The sequence below is a fragment of the Mytilus edulis genome, chromosome 3 (genome assembly GCF_963676685.1).
Source record: "Mytilus edulis chromosome 3, xbMytEdul2.2, whole genome shotgun sequence".
Taxonomy (NCBI): Eukaryota; Metazoa; Mollusca; class Bivalvia; order Mytilida; family Mytilidae; genus Mytilus; species Mytilus edulis.
Genome location: NC_092346.1, coordinates 30013458 through 30035469, shown reverse-complemented (window position 1 = coordinate 30035469; position 22012 = coordinate 30013458). Strand labels below are relative to the sequence as shown.

The following is a 22012-nucleotide window of genomic DNA, read 5'->3' as shown; positions in this document are numbered from 1 at the left end:
AATCCAAAACTTAAAATCTGAAATTAAAAAAAAACGAAAGGGAGCTTACGTCAATAGATATAAACAATTCACTTAAGTTTCATGGAAATTGATGAAGGTGTTTTTGAGTTATTGTCCGAAGTGTGGACGACGGACGGACGGACGGACAGACGGACGGACGGACAACGGTATACGGCAGATTCCATGTAAGAAATGGAAATGTCTGTCAAAATGAATAAATAGATAAAAATAATAATTACTGTTATTTGAAACATAATCTGTGAATGTTTTGATGAATAATGATGTTAGATGAAATTATAAAAATAATTTTTGGATATGATTGTTTCTGTTTAAAGTAGAAATGATTAAAACAAGTTGAAAAAATGCAAAAAATTTGACAGAATTAACTCCCATTTTTTTACACAATGTTTATGTGTCACAATGCTTTATGTTGACACTTGTATACTGGTATTTAATAGTGTAGTCAGGTTATTCAAACATCCCTGTTCCCAAATCTGTTACTTTTTTTAGTCAAAAACATTTGTGATATATATTTTTTTCACTTTCAAATATCTTGCTTTATAGCTCAGTGTCTGTCAATAAATCTTATGTCAGGAACATCGCTGTAAAATCTTTCAAAATCATTGTTGGTTCCAATTTATGCCAGTTAAAACTGTAAATCATGCTGTGCATAAGAAAAAACACATGTTGATTCTTTTATTTAACTTTATTCAAGCAATAGTTTAAACTTATATGTTTCCTACATAAGATCTGTCAAACTTGTTTTCTTATGTCTGAAACATTTGAATGTGCTAACAGTTAAAATTATTTGACCTGAGGTGAAATCTTGTTAGATGTTAGGCTGCAGTATTTTCCAGGAGTTTTAAAAATGACTTTCAACTAGGATTTGATTTCCAATGTCAGTAAAAAAAAAACAAATATATATTGTCTGGCAAAATATCTTATGTATGAAAAATCTTGTCAGAATCAAGTCTGTCAAAATCTTATGTCAGAAACTCAATTTGTCTGTCAAATCTTATGTATGAAAAAATAAAGTCTGTCAAATCTTATGTATGAAAAAATAAAGTCTGTCAAATCTTATGTATGAAAAAATAAAGTCTGTCAAATCTTATGTCAGAAATAATAAAGTCTGTCAAATCTTATGTCAGAAACAATAAAGTCTGTCAAATCTTATGTCAGAAAAAAATAAAGTCTGTCAAATCTTATGTCAGAAACATAACATTTAAGGCTTCGTTTATTCAAAAAGGATGATGCTCATAATTTTTTTGTTGGTCAAATTGTCTTTATCTTTATTAGTAAAGCATGTATTCAAAAACAGAAGTTCATTGCTTATGATTTATGTCTAACATGCTTATGGGAGTTGTTTCACTTTCTTATATGGAATCTGCCATACCATAATACGTCCTGTCCCGGGCGTATAAAAACTGTCCAAAAATACATATTGTTAATCTTTGTAAAAGTGCATTCAGTACCTTATGAACTGGTAGTTCCAAACAAAATTTATGAAAAGAATTCATGCAAAACTAAGCATTTAAAATTGTATAACCCCTCAAAAACAGAGATGCACCAATTTAATAATACAATATGCTACGGGAGTTTGACCAAGAAAAATCAGTTTACAAAAATATTAACATTAGCAAAACTATCTTAATGATGGCAATCATAGCATAAACAAAAACACAATACAAGTAAAATGAAGTTCATTAAATTTCAACTTTTACATTTTTCAATACAAAAGGTTTTATGAAAAATTATTTCCAATAGCAACTCAAAGCAACAATGGTATACCATAACATCCATCTTTGATGGATATATTAAAACTATGATGCACAAAAATCTAATTCATTAATACAATAAATCACCAAAATTAATGCTGTTTAGCTAGATTTCATGAACAAATGAAAGCACTGTAGATTTCTACAATCACTGTAAGATATCAACTGGAATTTAAGTTTTTAGCTGAATTCATCTTTTCAAGTCTTCTTTGTAAAGCCAGTTGTTTCTTTTTCTCTATTTCCTCCTTGAGAGAATATTTAACTGGACTCACATTTTGAGAACTTGCAATTTTCGTAACATTGGTATTATTACTTATTTTGTTAAAATCGGAAGTCTTAGTATATTTTTTGTCATCAACTGTTTTCTTTATTTCGGAACTCCTTTCAGGATTTTTCTTGTCATCTATATTATCAAATTTCAACTTCTTTCGCATTACAGCATTTTGTTTCTTAAGTTCAATATCTTCTGGAGAACATTTAAAAGGACTTGCATCACATTGACTTTCATTATCTATTTGAGTGTGTGTTTCTTGATGTAATTTTAGCTGTTTACGTCTAAGTGCTTCTAGTCGCTTCTTTTCAATATCATCTGGTGAACATTTTAAATGACTTTTATCTGAAGCTGATTTTGTTGGAGTCTTTGAAACATGTTTAGAGGAACTTTCGTGATCATCCGTACTTTCTGCCAATTTTATATTTTTTGCCGATTTCTGCTGCAATCGTCTTAATGCTTCCTCTTTCTTATTTTTAATGTCTTCCTGTGAACATTTCAATGGACTTGTTTCACTACCATGTCTTTCTGGTTTAGGTTCTGAAACTGCAAACAAAATAAACAATTTATAAAAAAAATGTTACAAATTCTTTGTAGCAAAGAACCTTATTCAAAAATGTCATTTGCCAAAACCAAAGTAATTACAGTATTAACATTCCTCTGTCTAGATTCCTTGCAAATGTTCTTGGACTTTAAAATGGGTCAATGGGCCCAATTTCTTGCCCCCTTGAGGTCATAACGGCTTTTCATCAAGACATAAGATACTAATCTTGACAAAGACTTTTAAGAACATATCTGCATTGTTTGTTTTCAATTACTTTTCTCTGTTCTTAATGGGCAAATTAACTTAGTTTTGACATACGGTATATTTTTTGCAAAAACATTGATATGTTAGAAAAATAATATCCCTGAAGAGTTCATTTAGAAGATGGCCTTGGGAAAATATTTAATTGGTTATCCAAATACTCAAAAATTGCCAAATTCCAATACATTTTTTTTTTTAAATCTTTCAAAATGGTTTAAATTGATTTGAGTTGTTGTTACATGATGTCTAGAGAAAATTTTGTTCTTTGCAAATTATTGGTGTGAATTTAAATTTTGACGTTCAAGTTTTCTTGATTTCTTCGAATTCTGAACTTCCTATTATGAAGTCATGAAAAAAGACGACCATGTCTGGTGACTACATATTAAGAGCAAAACTTTCTGTAAATCTTTGAAGAAGAAGGACAACTTTTGTTTCCATATTGTCTTATACAGATTCCAACAATATTTGTATTGCATTAATAATTATGATATTTCTCCATTCTCAACATATAAATTTAAATATTTCAAATGCTCAATATGCCTCAAGTTTTAAATCTTGAAATTTAACTCATCACCAATGGAGAAGTATCGTAACACTTGATGCAGTGGTGGAATCTATATTTCTAATTTTGTTTACATACAAACAAAAAACAATCATGGTTACCCTGATTCTTTTTGTAATCAGTTGTTCTCTTCCAATCTACTCTTACCTGTCACTGAAAATGTATTCCCATATTTGTTAGTGTTGTATTTGTTTATTTGCTTCTCACAGGATGTTTTTTCAACCACTTTTGTCGGTGAAGCATGGCATCCAGAGATATCAAACTTAAGTTGTCTACGTTTTAATGCTGCCCGTCTTTTCTTTTCAATATCCTCTGGCGAGCATTTAAATGGACTTTGAGTAAGTTGTGACTTATTTGGTGTCCTAGGAGTGCATTTGAATGGACTTTTATCCGAAATGGATGGATTGCTACTACTTTTATTTTGCATGTCAGAATTCCATTGTTTGCGATTAACGGCTTCCATCTGTTTCTCATCGATGAATTCATGAGAACATTGAAATGGACTTCCAACTGTTTGTGAACTGGCTAATTTAGGAGGCCTGCTTTTAATTGGACTAAACTCTGGAAGAGGTTGAGTATTACAAGGTGAACATAATTTATTTCCTGTTTGTGGTTTTTGTTGTTTACGTTTAATAGCCTCAAGTCTTTTCTTTTCAATGTCCTCTGGTGAACATTTAAATGGACTTTTCATCGGCTGAGAATAGGCTCTAGGAGGTGTGCTTTTGATAGGACTGAAGTCTGAGAGAGAATGGATAATACCAGACGTCCCAACTTTATCATGTTTTTCACTGATGTCGGTTTTATGTTGTTTGCGTTTAATAGCCTCTAGTCGTTTCCAATCAATATCCTCAGGTGAACATTTAAATGGACTTTTGAGAGGTTGACAATTATTTCCAATTGGTGTGTGATGTAAATTTGCTGTTGGCTTAATAAATAAATTTGACTGACTTTTATAGTCTTTTCCTGCTTGAGGAAAAGTTGGTTGCTTATTTTTTGTAGTTTCTTCTTTATCTCCCTTTTCGTCTATGTGGCTATCAAAACTGACAGAATTGTTGACCTTGCTTGATGGTAATGTACCTCTAGCATTTGTTGAACTGCAAGACTGTGTCGCTAAAATGAAAAATAAATCTAGATATTTTATGCAAAACAAGAAGTTTATTCTTTAAAATTTTATAAAAATTTAATGATTATTACGGCAAAAACATACATATGATGAATCCATTAACAAACTGGATTCATTATGACCAGTTTATGTTGAGTTCTAATTTCCTTGAATTGTGTAGAATCATTGGCATGTGAAGTGTTGCTGGTATAGATATATGAATAAGAAAGTAGTATAATAACATTAATGGTATTAAATTTATTGCATCAGATGCATATTTTGACAAAATAATATCTTTTAAAGTGATACTCCAAGGCAGATGTTTTCTTTAAAACCTGGAACTTTTCAAAATAACTTACATTCCAAATATTCTCAAAGAGATGTCGTTCAGATGGGGAAAACTTACATTCTACATTTTCTAACAAAGCTAAAAGTTGTGGTTCAGACAGGAAAAACTTACATTCTACATTTTCTAACAAAGCTAAAAGTTGTGGTTCAGACAGGAAAAACTTACATTCTACATTTTCTAACAAAGCTAAAAGTTGTGGTTCAGATAATTCATCATCATCCGACATGAACAAATCTTCACTGGCATTTTCCATTGCATAAGCTGAAAAAAAATGTTAACATTAATTTTTAAAGTTAATTAAACACAATAAATTTAACAATATAACAAATAAAATTGAGAAAGGAAATGGTGAATATGTCAAAGCGACAACCACCCGACCATAGAGCAAACAACAGCCGAAGGCAACCAATGGGTCTTCAATGTAGCGAGAATTCCCGCACCCGTAGGTGTCCTTCAGCTGGCCCCTAAAATATGCATAATAGTACAGTGATAATGGACGTCATACTAAACTCCGAATTATACACAAGAAACTAAAATTTAAAATCATACAAGACTAACAAAGGCCAGAGGCTCCTGACTTGGGACAGGCGCAAAATTGCGGCGGGGTTAAACATGTTTATGAGATCTCAACCCTCCCCCTATACCTCTAGCCAATGTAGAAAAGTAAAAGAATAACAATACGCACATTAAAATTCAGTTCAAGAGAAGTCCGAGTCTGATGTCAAAAGATGTAACAAAAGAAAATAAATAAAATGACAATAATACATAAATAACAACAGACTACTAGCAGTTAACTGACATGCCAGCTCCAGACCTCAATTAAACTGATTGAAAGATTATGTCTTCATCATATGAATATCAGGTACAATCCCTCTCGTTAGGGGTTTAGTATCATACTATCACAAAATATATGAGGAGAACATAACCCGTGTCATGACAACAACTGTTTTTTTTAGAAATAAATGTGTTTAGTTCCGATGCAAAGACCCTATCAGTGAATCAATGTTAAAGCCAAAATATGCAATCTTTAATGACCTGACAACAGTATCGTAACTATATCCCCTTTTAATAAGTCTATTTAAAGGTTTTGTTAGTTTCTGAGGAGAATACTGACATTTTTGTGCTTTATAAAGAATATTTCCATAAAATTTTGGATGTGAAATACCTGAACGTATAAGATGTCTGCATGTTGAGTTATATTTACGAATTATTTCCTTATACCGGTGATAAAATTTAGTAAATGTTTTGACCAGTTTGTGATATCGAAAACCCTGGTGTAATAATTTTTCAGTAATACATAAATTTCTCTCGCTAAAATCTAATACATTGTTACATACACGAGCGAATCGTACAAGTTGAGATATATAAACACCATAAGATGGTGACAAGGGAACGTCACCATCTAAAAATGGATAATTAACAATAGGAAATGAAAAATCATCTCTTTTATCATAAATTTTTGTATTAAGCTTCCCGTTTATGATATAGATATCAAGATCGAGGAAAGGGCAGTGGTCATTGTTATCATTAGCTTTATTTAAAGTAAGTTCTACTTAAGGATAAATTTCTTTAGTATACATACTGAAGTCGTCATTATTTAGAGCCAATATATCATCCAAATATCTAAAAGTATTGTTAAATTTTTGTATCAAATGTTGTTTTGATGGGTCTTTGCTAATTTTAGTCATAAATTGTAACTCATAACAATACAAAAACAGGTCCGCAATAAGTGGTGCACAGTTAGTCCCCATTGGAATTCCAATAACTTGACGATATACGGAATCTCCAAAGCGAACAAAAATGTTATCAAGTAAAAATTCAAGTGCATAAATAGTATCAAAGCATGTCCAATTGACATAGTTCTTTTGTTTATTGCTACTAAAAAATGATCTAAAAGAGTTTGAACATATGTACTCGCATTCCGACTTTTTAAATGCCCAGTTAATTAGGGATGTGAATTTTTTCTTAATAAGAATATGAGGCAAAGTGGTATATAGGGTAGAAAAATCAAAACTTTGAACAGATTCAAAATCACCAATATATGCATGCAATTTATCAAGTACTTCCAACGAGTTTTTGACACTCCAAAAGTAATTAATTCCACTATTTTCAAAGGCCTTATTTGAACAATTTATTATCAGGTTTTTTTATTGTACCAAGTGTACTAGTAAGTAAAACAGACAATTTAGTAGTTGAACAATGGCTGGAAGATGAAATAAATCTATATTTGTAAGGTTTTTTGTGCAGCTTCGGAAGCCAGTACATAGTTGGGACTTTCATTGTGTTTGGTTCTGCTTGTAAAGAAGTAGCTAAAAGTTTATGTTTGTTACAGATGTCGTTTTCTGAAAATGAAGTCAGTTGGAATGTTGGTGAATTCGTGATTTCCTTTTGCAGAACCTCTATATATAATTTACGTCAAACAATAATGATATTATTAGCAGCTTTATCAGCCGGGACAAAAACAAATTCCTTGGCTAGTTCTGTTAGTTTATTTTTGATACGCGAAATAGGGTTTTTATAGTTTTTGTTGAGGGTAAAATGTTCTTTAAAATGTTGTATTCGAATATCAACTATCTTCATTACTGAATTAAAAAAAGAGTCCAAAGATTTTCTGTCAGCTTTTTCCCGTTTTACCCATTTCAAACAGTAGGCGCGGAGTGAGTCGTTGATGATATTACGACACTCATTCCAGTTAATAGTTGATGGGGGACGATATTTAGGTCCTTTACTGAGGAATGATTTTAACTCTCGGTCGCGAACGATGTTAAGGTCTCCTGTTATAACATGGGAAATTGGTCCATAGGTGTATTCTGAATTACTGCAATTACACGACATAGGTGTATTTTCAGTGATATTTACATCTTTACACAATTGGCTATAATTAAACACATATTTTCGGGTAGATTTCTTGTAAATATAACAAATGAGAGGGAGTTCAGTATTATCAAAATATCCAGGAATTTGGTCTTTAACAGAATGGTCGTTAAAAATACCGGCAATATTTACAAAATCAAAACCTTTATTGACATACTTTATTTTAATAAAATGTTTTTTATGATCTTCAGGGCGATCAATTTTTGGAAACAGTTTAGAATAACAATATGCCATTATAATTTGGACAATTTCATACTTAGGACTGTAATATGAAATTGTGTTGCAATCCTCTAAAATTTTATTTAATTTATTTATAGGCAAAGAACAAAGCTTGGTTAACAGATAATGTCTGCCGTTGTTTTTTGAAATGGAAATTAGGTCCGAAATATTTGTATGGTTGGTCCGAAATTTTCTTTGATTGCGATTTGTTCTGCGTCCATGAGAACGATTTTTACGAACAGTTTTAGAAACTATATCCAAAATGTTAACAGAATCGGTTCTTGATATATTGCCAATTCCCATGATATTATCATTAAGACCGAGAGGGTAGACTGTCTGTAATTTTTTAATCCAATTTAATTCATTTATTTTTCGTGATCGTACAAACTTGGAATGAGATTCACGAAGTCATTTTTATTTCAATGTATTTTATCATATTTTTAGCAGTTATTTAGTTCCCTTGTTCATGTTGTTGACCTGTATTCAATAACTTCTATTCATTTGTTTCAGGCTCTGGAGGATAGTTGTCTCATTGGCAATCATATCACATTTTTCTATTTTTATACTCAGTCTGATAGAAATTTGTATATCTATTATTTTATTTATTTCTACCAAAAAAGAGAAACCATAATTGTGCATACAATGTAGTATTTGTTGTTAACTTTTTATACATTGTGACTTGGACGAAGAGTAGTCTCAATGGTACTTGTACACATCTTCTTAAGTTCTTATTTATATAAAGTACATGTAACAGGGATATACATATTCTTGTTTGATTGATGGCTGTACACCTATATCAAAATGAAATCCTAATAAATCAACACTAAATCTATGTAAGCTCAGTACACATCTTCTTATTTATATAAAGTACATGTACATGTAACAGGGATATACACATTCTTGTTTGATTGATGGCTGTACACCTATATCAAAATGAAATCCTAATAAATCAACACTAAATCTATGTAAGCTCAGTACACATCTTCTTATTTATATAAAGTACATGTAACAGGGATATACACATTCTTGTTTGATTGATGGCTGTACACCTATATCAAAATGAAATCCTAATAAATCAACACTAAATCTATGTAAGCTCAGTACACATCTTATTTATATAAAGTACATGTAACAGGGATAAACATATTCTTGTTTGATGGATGGCTGTACACCTATATTAAAATGAAATCCTAATAAATCAACACTAAATCTATGTAAACTCAATACTTATGACTTCAATGACTTTTTTTTAAATCATACTGCAGACCAATGCTTGATTCTGAAATTTTAACTTAGCTTTTCTTTTAAGATTTAGTTGGACATTACTTTCATTTATTACAATTCTACTACAAAGCACAAGAATTTTTACCTGATGCAGAAGATCCAGACATTGTTTTGCTCCTTGGTGTTCTTGACTTGAATGAATATGATTTTGCTGGTTCTTCTACATGTTCTTTTTTCACAATCACATTATTTTCAGTCTTTCTTTCAACTTTGACCTTGACAGCACCAGTAAGGACTTTTGATATTGTATTCACAGTTTGGGAAAAGTTCCCTACACTCGAGTCCTGATTTATTTTAGGCTCTTGTTTAACCAATGTGCATGAGTTCTTCATAGTGTCCACATAGTTTTTCTGGTTTGGTCTAATAGAATTCAAACTTTCCTGTACAGCTTTCTTTGAATTATCTTTTGAAATTTGACTAGATAAATTAGCACCACTACTTGTTTGTTTTCTAACCCCTGAAGTTTTTAAATTTGAACACATTAAAGTTTGAGCGCTTGAATTTGCTTGATTGTTGTCATAGTTTATTTTCGTTTCACTGGCCAACATTTTGGAATTTGGAACCTTTTGCCTGTTTAAAACAGAAGTTGCAGCTCCTGACTTTGATTGAGGAACATCATGGAAAAAACTTAAAGCATCATCAACATGATCAGTTTTGTCACTTCCTGTACAAACTGGTACCTGACTGTCCAAAATTTCATCTGGTTCCACAAGTTGACACAGAAGATCATCTGAAAGACTTGTGTCAAATGCTCCACTAGTTCTGCGAGAACTTGGAGACTGCAAACATGCAGTTTCCTTTAAATGTGTATGACTCACAGCCTTCATCTTTCCAGGAATTTCTGTGCTTGCTATCGTTTTTACAATGTTCCTATTGGACAAGCTAGCAACAGATGAAATAGGCTTTGAAGTGGTAACAAAACTAGATCTAGTTGAGAATGATGTACATGTTGAAATTTTATATGCACTTTGTGTTGAAGTCACCGCGCATTGACTTGAGACAGTTGAATTTACTGAAGGCACTACACCATGATTAGAATTGCTCAGTCTATATGATTGTTTCAAAGTAGGGCATTGACTGACACTTCCTGGTTTAGCCATAGTAAAACTGGGTTTAGAATTGTAGAATGTGTAAGATTTCGTTGATGCAGTTACATTTTCTTTACAAACACTTATCACATTAAGTTTTGTTGTACAAACATTAGTAGAAACTTGAGTAGAAGACTTGCATGGATTAGATAAAACTTTACTAACTTGATAAGAAGTGCTATATACACTACTTCCTTTCGTTGAAATAACAGACGGTTTTGAAGTAACTGTTGAAAATTGTTTTGACACAATTGTATTATTTTGTTTCGATGTTAAGACATAAGATGTCGTATTGACAGGTCTACCAGCTTTACTCTGCACAGCATAGTTGTAATTCTTCTCCTGGGATTTTTGATATTCATGTCTGTCATTGAAGCTCTTGTGTTTTTTAAAGGGTGAAGCTTTAGCAGTAACCCTAGTTAATCTTGCTGTTGAGAGACCAGGTTTAGCAGTTGAAAGACTAGGTTGAACAGATTTCTGATTTTCAATATATTTTCCTAATTTAACAGGTGGTTCATCACTTTTACGAGTTTCCATTTTTCTTTTTTGACATTTTGGTTCTACCTGTATTTGAGTTGCTTTAATAATAAATGAATCATCCTCGAAGAGATCGTCATCGCTCCAACTGTCATTATCGTTATTGTTTCCAGATGTTTCATCAAATAAGTCCTTGGATTCATCTCCCACTGAAAGTGACCTGAAATGATAACATATAAAAAGATTGATTACTTTACCAATCTTTACTGATTTGTCTAGAAAGCCTTTAAAAATAAAAAATTTTCTTTAGTCATCACAAAAACTTAACATTGTCTTTTATGCACGATAATGAAGCCTTCCTTACAGGCATGTACATTTTCTAATAATTTCATACACTAATTACAGTAAAGCTTATGCTTATAGTATCTAAGAAACAGACCTAACCACAAAAAGTAAACTTGACCAACAGATAATAAAACTGGGTCAAAAAGGTCAGATAAACATTGGCATTTGCAAATGCAATGATGTACACCTTGCAATAATTCCAGACACCAAAAATAGTTAACCTTTTGCTTTATATGATAAAAAAAAATCTAACCACAAAAGTTAAAATTAACCAATAAAAATAAATCTATCATCCTTATAAATACCAAACATCTAATATACACATTTGTGTATTCAATTATGAGGTCAAATACTTGTGTATTAAGAATTATATGTATATTGAGTGTTATGTATAATTATGTAAGACTGAGGTTGATAGGTAATGTGGTCAATTTGATTGGCAGTTTAGGAGGTGGGGCATTGTAATTTAAGGTCCACCTTGTCTCTGACTGTTTACTGATATTGACAGTTGTCAATCATACTAGTTGAATCAATACCCAGTTACCTAATCAAAATGTTTTTTAAAAAGCCTGCACATCAACACACCTTAATGACATACATTTTTGAATGAACTGCTCCAATAATATACCCAGTTTTTTTCAGTTTATATGTGTAGGATGTGCACATACATGAGAACCATCGGGAACTATATTTCAGTGTGAATACATTTAGTAACAATAGCTAACCTGTCCTGTTGTTAGGGAGGCCGGTGCCTAAGTAAAGATTTAGAACAAGTTCTAATCTTTCCAAAAAAAGACAATACAGGCAAGATGTGCCAACTCTGAGTCTCTTAATGTTGAGTTTCCAATAATTCCATAAACAAGTGAGAAAATATGAACAAACAGACAAACAAATAAGGTGAATGCAATTTAGCAACCACTTTTAGTGCATGAGTAGAATAAATTGACAAATATACTTTCCAACTAGAGGTATAATATAGTGGTTATTCCCTATCAATCTTTTAACAGCATAAAAAGACAGTCAAATTTATGTTCAAAGACAAACAAACTTACCTTTTCCTACAATCCTTCTTTTCATTTCCTTCATTATCTGAAGAAGAAAAAAAGCGAATTATGATTATTAAGTTAGATAAAATTAAAACTTAAACATTCATATTGACAGAATATATACGACATGGGAGCATGAATGGAACAGCCCAAACAAATTGTTTAGAAGACTTTCACATATGTGCATTTCCCCCTACATATATATCCTATTTCACAGTTAGTCAATGTTCAATGATATCATTTACAACAATTAACCTAATTCTTGTTAAAATCTCTCCTATTTCAAATAAAAATTGTATACTGCCAATGTCCATTATGTATGTCATTCTCAAATACTGTAAAATCAGAATTTTTTGCAAAATTGTTTTTAGTGCAAAAATTTCTATCAGAATGGTTGCAAAAATATAAACTCATATTGTTTTTTTTATATTATTATTTGGATACAGCATTTTCTGAAAATATATATTATCTCCCCTTACATACCTTCACATTTTTCCAAAACATGCTGTAACTTTTCTAACAAAGCTTCAGGTGCACCATCATTTCCTTTCTTAGATTTGACAGATTTTGACTTGGTTTTATTTTTCTTTCTTCTATCTCTGAAAAATATAAAAATAAATTTTAAGTATCAAAATTTTATCAAAACAAACATGTGTACAAATTTAAATTTTAAATTCATGGAATGACATCACTGCAGTCTCTTTTTTAGTTCAAAGTTACAAATCAAATAAACAAATAATGTAACAATGAAAACAAACCAGAAATGTCCTCACAACAATTTTTACAAGAAATGTAATAATTGCAAAATTTTACTAGATGCTGAATACTTATTGCTAAACACTGTAGTACCTGTTTGGTTGAGGGTCTGGTAGATTGTTATTACTAAAGCAGTTTCCATCATTTATCCATAATCCCAACAAAGGAGTTGTACTGGATTCTGGTTTTTCCTCGTGTAAATCCTACAAAATTACAAATATAGATCACAACATAAGCACAAGCTCAGATTTTTATTTTTATTTTTTTTATTTTTAAAGAATGAAATATCTGAACAATTTTTATGACCAAGCCATTTAGAAACAAAACCTAAACTATCACCATACACTATTCAATAGAGTGAATTCATTTTTTTGTGCATACCAATTTTTGTGGATGAGCAAAAAACTGTTTAATTGAGTATACATGTCAGTGTTCTCCCCTGGCTGTTTTATTGTCGCGGTACCGCAACGCTATATTTTCGTACCGTGACGCTATAATAATATCTGCGACGCTATAATCATTTTCAGGATGTTATTTTTCTCATTTCTGAGCGTATGGCAAAGCCATGTCCTAAATTGTGAACTTTCATCTAATTACCGCTTATGATCATAAAAAAAATATATCACCGTTAATTGTAATCCCTTCAAGTCGGACAATAGAGGCAATTTAAAGTGATTACATAGGTGTAAATTGCCCTTAGGGTGATAACTGGTTGGATACTAATACCCCAAGCTGTCACTTGTGACATGATTAATACCATGTGCAAATTTCGACAAGGAGAAAATGTAATCCGAAAATCATAAAATAAATCAAAATATATGTTTGCAAAATGAAAATTCAAAGAAACAAACATTTTTTCTCTTTAAAAAAGAGATTGAGTCTTATCTTTTTATGACTTTCAAAATATTAGTATTACTTTCTTTCTCTTCCTATTACTAGTTGTAAATCGAGAGTGAAAATTTTGATTTTGAACTATATAAGTTTTGTACTTTCTTTAGAAAGTGATCATAATTGGCTTAAGTTTATGTTTCATCCATTTAATGCATTAAAAACACCATATTCATTCCCAATCTCTTGTCAAACATTGTTTTATTTTTGTATTTTTCATTGCTTTCGGCGGCCATTTAATATTTAAGTGTAACTACTGATCGGAATCGGACCAGATATGACAAAAATCTGCATTTTACGATAATAACTACATATCCACAAATGGCACAGTAGACAGAAAACAATACCCAAAGAGAAAACTAAGCATTAACAGACTATCTATTAGATAACTTTGTTAAAAATATATATCATTTTGATAAAGAGAAACAACTGGGACCATGAACCAATATATTTGATAGACATGATAAAGAAAGTTTTATAATTTAGATTTTATTGCTATTTGATACTTTCTCTTTCCTTTTTTTTTATTATAAGAACCCGTGTTTTTTCCTACACATTTAGTGCAATTGTATCTATACACATATGTTTATTTGGCCCAAGAGGAAAAAAATAATTCTGGAACTATAAATGAATATAGAAAACATAAACTGAAAATACTGTTATCATGGTTTTAGTTTAATTGTATTCTCAGTTATGAATTCAACAATATAGATACAAAGAATAGGGTGGAATAGAATATTTTATTCACCAAAAAAGGGCCTATAGCATACAAATAATATAATACATTTTGTAATAAACAATAACGTATATAACATAAAGGAAATAGAGCATCACCACGACGCGACAAATTACATTGAAAAAAATACATTTATTTTTTACGCCAGATGTGATGCTATCCAAAATTTCTAGGGAGAACACTGCATGTACTTGATTTTGAAGTTTTGCTAATGTCTGTGTAAGCCTATGGAAAATTTAGACTCTGTTAAAGGTTTTTATTCAGGATCTACAAATTAAATTCACAAAATTGGTAATGATATTCCCAGAATAACAAGTATTCTGTGAGTATTGCATGGCAATACATAGTCCCCTACGGGTTAAAAATTCATTGTAATGGAACGAAATTCTAACTTGATCTATAACTTGTCATGGTGTAAACTACATGTATATAAAATAACAAACAAATCTACCACTTAATTCTTCAAACAATTTACTAAAGAAAAGAAAATAAACAGCTGCGCCATGAGCGCATGATATGCCCATCGTCTTGTGTGTGAAGTTTTATGCGATAATCAATAATTTTTTCTGAGATACAGCGCGACGTGTGAAAACCCCCCCTTTTTTTTTTTACAAAAACCCTCAATTACTTTAAAATAAAATTTTGAATCATCTCAAAACTGTATACAGATTTTAAGATTAATATAACTAAAAAGTGTGTAAAGTTTTAAGCAATAATCATAAATAGTTTTTGAGATACAAATGTACGGTGCAACGTTTGAAAAAACACACCCCTGTTTTAGCTATAAAGTGCTGTATCTCATAAAGTTTAAATCTTATTTTCACCAAAAAGTATACATATCATTTGACCAACATAAGAAACAACTTTATTAAGTTTCATGAAATTTGGATAAGTGGTTTTCAAGTTACGGTGTGACATGTTTACGCCGGACAGACATACAGACAACCTTTGTATACCATAATACGTCCCCGTCAAATTTTTACAGGCATCTAAAAAATCCAAAATGTCATTTATCTTTATACAATGTCTATTACAAATCTTTAAAAAAGAAGAGTTATTACCCTTTAAACAGAAATCTACTAATAAATAAGTATTTCATCAAAAAATTAATTCTAGGGTAAGTTTTAAAAATATTTTATTCCCCTTTGAACAGAAATCTGGTAATTAACAAGTATTTCATTAAAAAAATAATTCTAAGGAAAGGTCTTTAACTGAGAAAGAGAAAAGCTAAAAGTGTCAAAATCGAACTAGTCATTATTAAACAATAGACTAAATATCAAATCAATATCTTCAAGCATGAATAAAAAAGTCCGGAAAACTGATAGATGGACAGAGTGCAAACCTAAATAATAATGAACTCAGAGTACTTACTTTCTAATTAATTTTTTTTAAGAAGAAACTATTTCCTAATCTATAAAATAAATATTTCATTAAGGGTAAATAGTTTTCCTGGCAAAAAGACATTGAACACTTATGTTGGAATGGAAAATGGTCAATTGAAAAACAAAAAAGTTACCTTATGAGACTTTAGATGCCATATCAGTAATTCACAGACTCAATTTAGAACATATGTAATAGTAGCCTTTCCCTAACAAAAATAAGTGCTTTTCGTGTCATTGTATTTTGTAATTTACCTCTTGAGTATTTTCATAAATAAAGCATATTGTATTGTATTGTATTGTTTCCTAAACTTAACTAATAGATTTGCAGCAATGAAAGTTGGTGAAAGAGAAATATGTTAAGGCCATTTCGAGAATTGTTTTTCTCCTCAATGATTTTGCATTTAAAATTGAGGACGAATGTGCCCAATAGTATACTTATTTAAGATTTCCAGAATACCAGGGATTATCTTTAGCAACAGTTGACTTCTGAACGTTTATATTTCACTATAACATTTCAAACATTGGTTGAAAATTGGCATATAGAAGGGCGGTACATCATCATGTACAATTCAGGAGCTGGTTTTTATGAAGTTGAACTTACGACAAAATATTGAGAAAGATGTGAAAATTGAAAAAATTGTGTGTTTATATAATTTTTTGATTTGGTGGTTTGACACCTTTACTTCACATACCTCTGTATTGACATGAAGCTGAGTAATAATGTCGGACACATCACTATAATGCCTCCTTCTTCTGCCTGAAAAAAAATCATCAAATACAAGTCATGTATTACAGAAAATGATTTTACTCTGCTAAGACAGTTCTTTCTTTAATTATAGATATAAAGTATATATTACAGTCGATTTCAATGAGTGTGTATATAAGTAGGCAAGGAAATATCTTTGGTTAGGTTGCTTGCTAGCTAATCCGTGAAGTCATTGTTAGGTTAGGTAAACTACCCTCCTTTTGGAGTAGACTAGTTTGACAGATAACCAATCTATCTGTATGTAGGACTATGCTACTTCAAAAGGAGGTTAGTATACTTATAACTAGTGTTTCCTACAGGTGGTTTTGGCGTGTCATGGCGCCCTGCCGCGATTTCTCGACGCCCTGCCCTTTTTGGGAAAAAAATTTGGCGCCCTGCCCTAATTTTGTCGAAATTCCTGACGCCATGCCTTTATCAGTTTATCGTCGTAATTAACAACCGGTACTGAAAGACATATTTTATGAATACCGCTCGAGTTATTTCCCTTCAAACGTAAACAAAAGTTCACTAGGACGCCATTTTGTAATCGATTTCGTAATCAGCTGATTAGCAAACTGCAATAGATTGAATAGTGAATACAGATACTAATCATGCCATCAACAAATCGGATAAAGCGAAAACGTGAGGAAGAAAATGAGAAACAGGCCGCAAAATGCAGAAAGCTTTTATCATTTTTTCAAAGGTTTGTAGATTTTTATTACAAAATGGTTATGCACTTGCAACGGTGTCATTTCGGGGGTAAAAATAAACTTCTGCCAAAGGGATAATTTAAGGTTAAAGTTGAGTTAGGCCAAGGATCTCATGAAATCACTTGCATATTAATTACTTTCAATTAATTCATTTTTTCATCAAATAATTTTTTTTAAATTTACTTCAGAAATCTTCAGTTTTTAATTTGAATTAATTTAAGAAAGGAACAATTTATGAAAAAACTTCCAGATTATTTAAGATATTCTTGTTTTATGTGTAATTTATTTATTTTCAGCACCAAATGACAGTTTCACAACGCAGAAATAGACTGAATGTTTCAACTGTAAACAATCTTGTTCTAGTGTCAGCAATATACCAAATCAATAGATGATTTGGATATCAGGGAATGTGTCAACCTGTTTTTAGGGGAAAAGGAGGATTTGTCAATGACAATTGATATGACCAAAGCAATATTTTTATATATATGAAATACATTTGTACAATGTAGTTCTTTCTTGTTTTTAAACATTTTTAAAGAACTGATTTTGTTTTTAATTGTGTTTATTGTTTTAAATATTTCATATATATGTTTTAAACACTTTTTCTTGTTTAACAATTTGTTTTAATGATTGATTGCAGATGTAGCCTATATGTCCTTTTTATAGCATTAAACTAGTATGTTTTAAATGAATCCATTTTATAGTAATTGCCTGTTTATATTACATGTTAAGTACATTGTAAGTGCCCTAAAATTGTTGTCCATCGCGCTTAATGTGCCCTCTGAGCTAACAATTATCCTGCCCTTTTTAAAAGCTGCAGGAAACACTAATAACATGTATAAACCTAACAATGACTTCACGGTTCAACTAGCAAGCAAACTAACCAAAGATTTTACCTGTAGCTACACACTTATTGAAATCAGCTGTAATATACAGTTGATTATTGTTGGGCAATCAAACTATGATCAATTATAAAAAAAATAATCAGAATTATAAACTTTTTTCCTGCAAAAGCATAATTAAGGAAGTTATTAAACCTGTGCATGCATGTGTACATTAATACAATGTAGGTCATCTGTAAAAAAAATATGGGAAATGTGGTATAATTGTAAATTTGTTTCTTCATTTATTAAAAATCCTTCGCATATAATCAGAAACATACATGTAGTTGTCTCATTGACAATCATACCAAATCATCTTTTTCTATTTACTGTGGAGAGATTGATTATTATTTGTTGGATACCAATATTTGGTGATTTGGTGATTAAAGGTAAATTATGAATTTAAATGTTCAACGAAGTGTAGATTTCCTGTATGCAAATTTTAGCAAAAATATGAAATAAAAAATATTAAATATCCAGTAAAAAGCTTTTTTTTTCTGTATTAATTTTTTTTGGGATATCCAGGTTTAATCTACAGCATGTGATATAAATAAACTAATATACTTTTTCTCAAGAAGTTAACAGCATCTGGTGATCTACAATCCCAACCAACGTCTTGCTGTGGGTCAAAATGTTGTGAACAGATTAATAAATCCTCCTTGTATGGTGTATTTTCCGTAAATGAATAAGTCTTGCTGCTCTTAGGGGTGGCTATTTCTGCTGCAGGTTGACCTAAAATAAAACCAAAATTGAGAGAATTTTTAAATTAATACATTGTCCTCCTTAGCACTACCCTTCTACATGTACATTTATAATAAATTTTCTGAGCATAATTTCTTGAAAAATTTACCCACTGAAAAAAATCAACTGATCTTGATCCATGTGTCTGCTTAATGCTACATGTATATCATTAATATAAGAGGACTGAAAATTCATTGTAATGACAGGAATCTCTCCTCAGATGAGTGCAAAAGTCCTGGACTATTGAAAATCAGAAAATGAAGAAAAAAAACATTACCTGAAGATAATGTTTCTTTGTTTGCATTGAAAAAAAACGCACAAATTGGGTGCAAACGAAACCAAGCTGTCAAAAGGGTAGGATGAGAATGTGTTGTGGGAGTGAACAGACCTGATACCTTAAAAAATTTGTAAGGGTTCCACGGAACCCAGTGTCTCGCCTACTTTTGCTGTTAATCGCAGACTCAACAAAAATGAGGAAAAACATCAATAAAAATTTCCCTCTCGATACTGTCTTTTGATTGAAAGAAGCTTCCGAGTTTGGTAAAAAAAATCCAGGATAGTTTATGAATCTAATAAATGATTTATAAACTTTAACTGCAGACTGTATGTAATGTTAACTGGAAGAAAAACTAAGTCCATTTATAAGTAAAATACGGAAAAAGTGAATTTTTTTTTTACAAAATTTACTTCTGAATAATATCTTATGATCAGAAACAAGCTTTTGTTTAAGTTTGGTAGAAATCCAGGATAGTTTAAGAACATTATAAAAATTTTAAAAACCACAGAGTGAATGTTTTGTTTCTGGCAAAAAAACTAAGTCCATTTATAAGTAAAATACGGAAAAGTGGAAATTTATTTTTACAAAAATTTCTTCTTGATACTATCTTATGATCATAAACAAGCTTCTGTCCAAGTTTGGTACAAATCAAGGATAGTTTATGAAAGTTATTAAAATTTTAAAAACTTTAACCACAGAGTGAATGTAATGTTTCCTCGCAGAAAAACTAAGTCCGTTTATAAGTAAAATACGGAAAAGTGGAAATTTATTTTTACAAAATTTTCCTTTTGATACTATCTTATGATCATAAACAAGCTTCTGTCCAAGTTTGGTACAAATCAAGGATAGTTTATGAAAGTTATTAAAATTTAAAAAACTTTAACCACAGAGTGAATGTAATGTTTCCTCGCAGAAAAACTAAGTCCATTTATAGGTAAAATACGGAAAAAATGGAATTTTATTTTTACAAAATTTACTTCTGGATACTTTTTTATGATCATAAACAAGCTTCTGTCCAAGTTTGGTAGAAATTCAGTATAGTCTAAGAAAGTTATTAAAATTTCAAAAACTTTAACCACAGAGTGAATATTTGTGGACGCCGCCCGCCGACGACGGAATGTAGGATCGCTTAGTCTTGCTTTTTCGACTAAAGTCGAAGGCTCAACAAAAAGATTAGATTTGAGTGCACCTGCAAGATTTAAACTCACAACCTTAGTTGTCACATGCTAGTGATAAAGCAGTTACAATACTTCTCCAATAAATTTATATATGTTATACTTCTTAAATGATTTGCATATCTATAAATACTTGAATTGGATTGGTCAATTAGAAGTTACTTTCGTAATCTATTCATGCGTGATACACAAGCTTGCAGGGCTCACAGGATTTTCAGCAAATTGAGATTAAAAAACAAATTTATGCATAATGTCATACGAATGAAAACTTTCATTGGAAAGATAAATCGTTACTTGAACACTTCAAATTCGGATAATATCGCATTAAAATGTTGTTTTGGAGGTAGGTGCTATTTTATTTTAGATTCCATCAAATTTTTCAAACATTTACGGATTTTAGAAAGTCAATATGGCGCCCAACTCCTTAGTTACGACATGTCAGTTGTGCATTTGATTGTTATTATGGTAGCGTTTACACAACAAATTGTGAATTAAAAATCATGATTTTTTGGTTTAAAAATTATAAGGATTAAACACATTTTTCAAGAGGTTATTGATGTAATATTAAAATTGCCAATGGTAATAGGGAATATGTCAGAGTCTCAGAGACAACAGGCCGACCAAAGAGCAGATACATGTAACAGTCAAAAGGCCCCAATGAGTCTTCAATGTAGAGAGAAAGAATTATATATTTAGAATTTAGAAATATTTGTATTAAATAGATGTCATTCAGTTATATATATGTTTTTACAGAATTGTACAAGTGATGTCCAGAAACGTCTTTATGTTAGCTAGTTCCAAATTGAATACTTCAGTTAAAAGACGAGGCCCATTTCGTCACAGGTGAGCCTCAGCTGGCCCCTAAATAAAATTGTGAACTAATTCAGTGAAAATGGACATCATACCAAGGGGGGTGGTTACTATTTGCCAGGTATACTATCAATACTTTAATATGCATAACCGTATGGATAGCATACCCGTAGCATGGGGGTTTGGACTTTGGACTAACCTCCCCTTGAAAACAAATAAGCACTGGTAGTCAACATTCTGTTCGAATTGTGGCTGTTAACATCCCTTGGAAATTCCTGGCTACCGGCCTGGATAGTAAACCGGCAAATAGTAAAAACTCCTATGCCTAAACCTATAAAGTCCTCTAACATTCATTATCATACCGATTGAACTCTGTTGTTGACATATTGAAGGCGATTCAAGAATGACTGGTAACTGTTGTTTTTTTGGTGAAACAGTTTTATGCAAAATCTCTATACTCTGATTTTGTAAACTTATGGTCTTTTCAGACTCGGGGACACTCTTCGACTTCGCATTACGTCTTCTTGAAAGTTTGTTGCCTGTTGCGTTCCTAGAAGAACGTCTCAACTCTATATTTGTTTGTTCAATTGCATCTGGGTGTTGACTCTTCATTACTACATTTTAGGCAACAAATGTTTACGATTATTTTCCACCGCTCCAAATCGTAAGTTTAACCGGAAGTTGTGTCTCCTAACCAAATCGAGGCAAAGTACA

At 31.1% G+C, this 22012-nt stretch overlaps 1 protein-coding gene across 2 annotated transcripts; it reads right to left on the bottom strand.

Moving 5' to 3' along the window:
• Positions 1-1425: 1425 nt before the first annotated feature.
• LOC139516187 (uncharacterized) lies at positions 1426-22004 on the bottom strand. Of its 2 annotated transcripts, none has more exons than XM_071306096.1 (10): positions 21661-22003; positions 18860-19027; positions 16652-16716; positions 13047-13156; positions 12681-12796; positions 12204-12240; positions 9327-11026; positions 5030-5125; positions 4362-4523; positions 1426-2592 (listed from the first exon to the last, which is right to left on the bottom strand). In XM_071306096.1, the coding sequence occupies exons 1-10, from the start codon at positions 21908-21910 to the stop codon at positions 1937-1939; spliced, it is 3360 nt and encodes a 1119-aa protein (XP_071162197.1). In that variant the 5' UTR covers positions 21911-22003; the 3' UTR covers positions 1426-1936. The 2 variants fall into 2 exon arrangements, with proteins under 2 accessions (XP_071162197.1, XP_071162196.1); XM_071306095.1 differs by having other exon boundaries at positions 1794-2592; positions 3561-4523; positions 21661-22004.
• Between the last annotated feature and the right edge of the window lie 8 nt (positions 22005-22012).

What these genes read in the sequence shown, in the direction of transcription:
- LOC139516187 (XM_071306095.1), bottom strand. Translation starts at nt 21,910, where the DNA reads ATGAAGAGTCAACACCCAGATGCAATTGAACAAACAAATATAGAGTTG. An exon ending in TGTTAACTTCTTGAGAAAAA is followed by an intron (nt 16,717 to 18,859) that starts GTATATTAGTTT and finishes ATTTTTTTTCAG; the next exon opens with GCAGAAGAAGGAGGCATTAT. An exon ending in GTCTGGATCTTCTGCATCAG is followed by an intron (nt 5,126 to 9,326) that starts GTAAAAATTCTT and finishes ATTTTTTTTCAG; the next exon opens with CTTATGCAATGGAAAATGCC.